The sequence below is a fragment of the Centroberyx affinis genome, unplaced genomic scaffold (genome assembly GCF_046629955.1).
Source record: "Centroberyx affinis isolate AG114_WGS23_722 - 3 ecotype Tasmania unplaced genomic scaffold, CSIRO-AGI_Caff_v1 ptg000314l_1, whole genome shotgun sequence".
NCBI classification, from domain to species: Eukaryota; Metazoa; Chordata; class Actinopteri; order Beryciformes; family Berycidae; genus Centroberyx; species Centroberyx affinis.
Genome location: NW_027278991.1, coordinates 68,205 through 74,592, shown reverse-complemented (window position 1 = coordinate 74,592; position 6,388 = coordinate 68,205). Strand labels below are relative to the sequence as shown.

At 41.2% G+C, this 6,388-nt stretch overlaps 1 protein-coding gene across 1 annotated transcript; it reads left to right on the top strand.

The window, feature by feature from the left end:
- Positions 1-2,130: 2,130 nt before the first annotated feature.
- Positions 2,131-5,877, top strand: LOC139640945 (uncharacterized). Its single transcript, XM_071515148.1, has 9 exons — positions 2,131-2,226; positions 2,698-2,895; positions 3,261-3,318; positions 3,401-3,477; positions 3,601-3,787; positions 3,953-4,074; positions 4,345-4,573; positions 4,861-5,007; positions 5,559-5,877. Exons 1-9 carry the CDS (start codon positions 2,131-2,133, stop codon positions 5,819-5,821), a joined length of 1,377 nt encoding a protein of 458 aa, XP_071371249.1. The 3' UTR covers positions 5,822-5,877.
- The last annotated feature ends 511 nt before the right edge of the window (positions 5,878-6,388 follow it).

Below are 6,388 nucleotides of genomic sequence, written 5' to 3'. Positions count from 1 at the left end.
TACATGTTGCTACATATAGAAAACAACTTTTTAGCCTGATACAGTATATTAAAACCAACACTGGCCTTATTTAGCGGTAAATACCCCAATTACTATCACTTGCTTTCCAAGTTTGACACACACAGTAGTAAAGGACTAATGTTAAAGGAACAAACGTTAAAGTAAAAAAAAGAACTGCCTTTGCCTACGCTGGCAAGGCAGTTTTTTTTTTTTACTTTAACGCCTTCAGTAGGCGTTTGAATCACTGCCCAGCGATGACACTTTGTTTTTCAGCCTTATCAACCGTCTTCTTTTTTTAAAAACTTCCCACAAAGTAATTAAAACTAATGTTAACGATTATACGGTACATTTGACAGCAGTGTTGTCTGCCATGTTTGATGACAGGCAGTTGTGTAAATTAGTTGTCATGGTTACGCAGGGACCAGGGTGCTCAGTGGAAACACTTTAACAAGTTTAGCTCAGCGCTTAAAGGGTAACTGCGGTATTTTTCAACCTGGACCCTATTTTCCCAACTGCGGGTGTCTAAGTAACTAATGGGAACAACAATTTTTGAAATTGGTCCAGTATTGAGCGAGATCGCTTCAGCCGGCAGCCGCGAAACGGGCTGCAATGTAATCCGACGGGGCAAATGCGCACCGTCAATGTACGTCCACTAAAAATGCTTGTTTTTGCCACTGACTGGCTCAGATTGTTATTATAAGAGTCTGACACAATATGGAAAGGACCCTATACAGAAATGAAACGTACTTCCTTACCTTTAGCTTGATCCCGTCTGTGTGTAACCAAGTCTCGCTCAAGTCCCGCGAGAGCTTAGTTGTTGCAGGAAGTCACCTGTGGGAACGCGAGTGAGCGTTGGAGAGAGGAGTGCCGGGAGGAGTTTGTTGTGTTGGAGTACAGAGATCGTAGCTTAGCGTTATATAAAAGATCTAAATAAAAAAAAAAAACAATGGTTCGTGTTTGCGCATTTCCGAATTGTGCCAACAAAATGTCGCGCAACACTTCGCGCAGCTTTCATAGACTGCCTTTGTTGGATAATGACACGCTGAAGTTGTGGCTAGTTGTGCTACAAATGGATGCCAACACTCCTGTCCATACGCTGCGCTTTGCAGACCATCGGGTCTGCAGTGACCATTTTGACCAGGATGACTACAGCCAGCCAAAGAGGAGACGAAATCCTATCCCAAAGCACTTTTTCCTAAAGAAAAATGCTGTCCCAAGAGTGGAGAGACCTGCTGCAGACAGAGTGGAGGTAAAGTTATTAGCTAAAGTTATTGCGTTGTCCTGGCATCAGTACACACGGCAAAAACAATCACTAAACTAGAAAGGCACTCGGAGAGCGCAGACCTCCGCCAAGGTTCATGCTATTATTGTTTGTTCGTGAGTCGGATCCGGATCCACTCCAAAATGTAATGGGTTCTTCCTTGGCCCATGCTACACCCTTCCACCGAGTTTCATGAAAATCGGGCAAGTATTTTTTCCGTAATCCTGCTGACAGACAAACAAACGGCACCGAAAACATAACCTCCTTGGCGGAGCTAGCCAGTAGTATGTGTAAAATATCAACTGAGTCATGATTGATTATAAAATATGGATATAGATTCATTTCCCCTTTTCAGCAGTTGACATTCATAATAATACAATAAGTGATATCAACAAGCTGAAATTATCTGTGTAATATTGTTGCCAAAGTGTGTGTGCGTGGTGTAAAAATGTCATATTTATGCTTACCTGTTATACGACCTATAAGACCATTTTTATGCCTACATTTGTATATCCTATACATTAGCAGATATCATAGAGATACTTACTGGCAATGAATGATGATGGTAGCTCTTCAATGAGCCCCTATACACGGTCTGTTCTACTAATGTCCACATTGAAAGATTCATTGAATAATTCTCTCCAGCATTGCCAAGCCGTAGCTCTGTGACTGTGTAATGTTTACACCACACATCCATACTATATGGCTAGTCTGACTTTGAAGACAGGGAAATAGTTGTATACTTACCTGTTTTTCTACATTATTAGGACCTGTATGAAAATAAATCTTAGTTGGAGCTGTAAAATAGGAATGTTGTTCATACTTGGCTGTGGGAAAAACCTACTTCTTCTTTACTTTTTAGGGAAGTGATGGTGGTGATGTTTCTCCCGAAGAAACCGAATTTGCTGCAGTCCCACAATCCACTCCTATCAAGACTCAACACAGAGCAGATCAAGAACCATCTGGTTCAACTTGGCCTAGTGTCTCCTCTTGCTTGACACTACTTCTTTCAAGTCCACATCAGACTACACCACGCACCAAGCCATCTTTATCTGGGACGTACCTTGCACTGCCTCCTACTTGGGCACAATCAGTGGTAAGCTTAGCAGTGCTGACACCTTTTCTGAACAACTGAATAGTAACCATTCACCTCCTACATTACTGGAGTGAAACTCAGTGTATTTCTTTTTTTGTGTGTACAAGGACCGGACTGCCATCGCATCAACCACATCTTTGACTTTCACGCATGCAGCCAGTGAAGACGTATCACAAGTGAGTTGAATGGCTTGTCTTGTCATCTTTGTAAAAGGAAAAACTTGGCTCCATCATACAGCTATCAGATATGCATAGTACTATCGTTGATGTTAGATTCAAAATCCATTATCAAGACATCTTTGCTGTTAGTTATAAATTCCACAACTATCCTGTCTCTTCAGACTCAACGGGAAGACGCAGTGGAAACTGCAGTGAGCGACATGAGCACGAGCTTCGGGGAGATGGATCTGGATCCCTTAGACATCAGTTTTGCACCACCCAGCACCACCTCGTCTTCCAGCCCAGGATCTGTTTCTGGCTCTGCCTCAGGAAGCTCCCATGGAGATACTCCAGGAGGATGGGCTGAAAAGAAGTGGCTGGTCAACGAGTCAAAGCTCATGGAACTTTTTAAAAGATGCAGCAAATGTGGCTGTAGCATACTTGAGAAAAAGGTTACAACAAATTCCAGCCAAATAAAACTTCAGTGGACCTGCCTAAATGGACACTCAGAAAAGTGGGCATCATGTCCTGATCGAAGAGGGATGGCAGAAAACAACCTTCTCATATGCGCAGCTACAGTTTTTACTGGAGCTACACACACGGACATAGCAGACTGGGCTGAACTACTCAATGTACAAATTCCAAAGCAAACCCAGTTTTATGCCATGCAGTCAACCTACCTCATACCCATCATTCAGTATGCATACAGAGATCAACATGAGAAAATCATGGACGACTCACTCAGGAAACGGCATCTGGAAAGAAAATTGAACTCTGTGGTGATGCCAGATGTGACAGTCCTGGTAAGCATTTTACTTCCTCCATGTAAATGTTTATTACTGTCATTTCACTGTGAAACTGTATAAACTTTGTTTTTCTCCCCAGGTTACAGTGCCAAATACTCCACCTACTCTTTCCAAGACGATGCTACAAAGGAAATTGTTCATTTTGAATTGGTCGAGGTAATTCAGCATGCAGTATTAGCCTATGTAAAAATAAAATACAACATCTGTTTGAAACTTTATTTGACTGGTTTTCCAATACCGTGGATATGTCATATCTGATAAGACATTGTTATGCTGTAGGTTACAGAAGCATCCAGCTCTGTAGCGATGGAGGTCATGGGGTTCCAGAGGGGGCTGAACCACTTGCTGTATATGGGAGTGGATGTAGGTGTCATGACCACAGACAGATCGCCATCCATCCGGAAAATCATGAGGGATACCTACACCAATATCCACCATGAATTTGACCCCTGGCATGTCAACAAGAGTAAGTAACCTATCTAAAAGACCAACAAAGTTTACTACATAACCCACAGACAATGCATAACTGCTTTTTAATTTATTGATGTTATGTATAACGTTACATACATCATATTCTAACTTCTACTTTTTTTTTTTTTGGATGATGATTTGTTGTTGTTGTTTTACTTAGGTGTGAAGAAGAAACTTGTGGCTGCATCAAACAAGAAAGAGAACAAAGATCTCCAACCATGGCTGAAATCAATCTCCGACCACTTGTATTGGTCATGCGCCTCATGTAAAGGTGATCAGGAGGTAATAATGAGATTATTTAGTAATTTTAACACACTATAATTGAATAGAGACCATGTTATAATCGATGTAAGAAAAATGATTGATAGAACACAGGATACAAATGGTATTCAGATTTTTTCACACTGTTTTCACACTGGCATAATCCAAAAGGCAAAACATTATTCCTAATCTGCTGTCCCGGATACATACTCCAAATTTAGGGTTCCTTTCCCATACTCTGTGTTCTCCAAGGATAAATGTGTCACTTAGAGTCCATTCTCCTTTTTGTAGGATTGTGTGCGTCGGTGGAAGTCGCTGCTGCATCACATTTGTGGCGTGCATAGATGGGAGGAGAATGGTGTTGAGTACACCTGTCATCACCCAGCCATGACAGAGGAGCAGCAGAGAAGAAAGAAGTGGCTCCAAGCAGATTCACCTGCTTTCCAGGCTCTCAAAGCAGTTGTGATGGACAAGAATCTCCTTGGAGACTTGAAGCATATGGCACGTTTCAAGCACACGGGTATGCCTTGTTTACAGAGTCATATGTTTTTCATTCAAGTTCACCTGTTTTGTTCAACACTTACCAAGTAAAAAGAAATTGTTCACTGCTGTGAGGACTAGTACCACTGCTCTACTGTCCACACCACACTAATAGTAGTAACACTGCTGCTACATTTACACCCAGCTAGCAAACTCACACGTTCTCTATTTCTAGTTGAACAAATATTTCTACCAACTTGATTATTAGGTAATTTGTCGTCTGTGGATGTAGCACCAACTGTGGTTTTCAAACTTGAACCAACACAGGATCTCTGGAGGTGTACCATTCTTCCATGCTGAAGTATGCTCAGAAGAGGCTGCACTTCAGATATGACTCCATGAGGGCCCGTACCCAGCTGGCGATCATGGATCATAATGCCAACGTTGGCAGACCACAGGCAACAACAAAGGAAGGTAAAGATGTGATAAAATACTGGGAATGTCTAGTGATAGATCGAGCGAGCACAGTCTAAATTGTTATGTTGTTATTGTTCACTTGCTAGGAAAATATTCTGTGCAGAGCTCAGCAACATGTTTCATGAGATATAGAGTGGCATTAGGGAAGTTTGGAAATGTTGAAATCCATGATACATCTAGTAACCACTGTGTAGTATCTGCAAGATAAAGAAGAAACATCCTTGACAAAGTTGGACCTGTTAGTATTGTTTATACTTTACTGTGGGAAAAAAAAAATCTATGTTCTTGACTGTTTATGGTGTTCATCGCAAGGCATTATTGCAAGCTACTATGATGTTGTGGTGTATAAAAAAATGAAGAGACAAGCAGTCATTCTGAATCTGTGAGTGCTCATGATAATGTAGAAAAATCTTTTTATACACCAGTATTGTGTTCAACTCTATTTCCTGGTTTGACAAGCACATTCACCTAAAACTGCCTAGTGAATTCATGTGTGTCAATGAGATGGTGAACTAGAACTAGACACTAATATTTTTTTTTTCACTTAGGAGAATCCCGGTACAGATATTCTTTCTCAAAACAAAGCCAACAATGGGTTGCAAAGCCCATCTATGAACGCACCAAGCAGGCCTTCCGTCATGACCTCATGGAGCGTGTCCTGACGAGGAGAGAGGACCAGAGTGTGGTTTACTCAGAGCCTTTGCGCTGTCGTAAAACACGCCAAAGAAGACTGCTTCACAACATCGCTCCTGTTCCAAGGCCTGATAAGGCAGATTTACAAGCTGGACATTCTTCAAGGTTCAAACAGTGAAGCTGAACTGACTAGCCAACAGCTTGTGAAGCAGCACTTATTTTCTTCTTTTTTTATAAGACAGTAATTGTATATAGTTTGTTTTTATAAAAATGATTGCATTCAGACAGTTGAAATAAAGAGACAGAAACACAGGTGTGCTATTGTTATTATTATTATTATTATTATTGTTGTAAATGATGGAATGTTACAGTATTATAAACAAGGATTCTGAGGATGTCTTCTGCCTCCTTGAACCTAATGTAACTCAGTTAGGGGACTGTTATTTGCTTTTACAGTGACTGTATTCAAAGATTTGAAATGGAAGACAAACAGATGTCCTGCTATTATTATAAAGGATGGAACAGGTTCAACAGACTGCTCAGCAGTACAGTCAAAAGTACAGTTTTTGAAGTCACTCGTAGGATAGGTGTGTATACAGAATTGTATCACAGAATTCTGAACATGTCCTCTGCCTCCTTGAATCCAATGTAAGTGCCGGTGGGGGAGGGGTACTTGCTTCTGATGGCAGCGATGATGCAGCTTGGCAATACTCTTCTATTACCACGACCAAGGCGCTCTCCTTTG

What these genes read in the sequence shown, in the direction of transcription:
- LOC139640945 (XM_071515148.1), top strand. Translation starts at nt 2,131, where the DNA reads ATGGTGGTGATGTTTCTCCCGAAGAAACCGAATTTGCTGCAGTCCCAC. An exon ending in GGGCTGAAAAGAAGTGGCTG is followed by an intron (nt 2,896 to 3,260) that starts GTCAACGAGTCA and finishes CGACTCACTCAG; the next exon opens with GAAACGGCATCTGGAAAGAA. An exon ending in TTCATTTTGAATTGGTCGAG is followed by an intron (nt 3,478 to 3,600) that starts GTAATTCAGCAT and finishes GTTATGCTGTAG; the next exon opens with GTTACAGAAGCATCCAGCTC.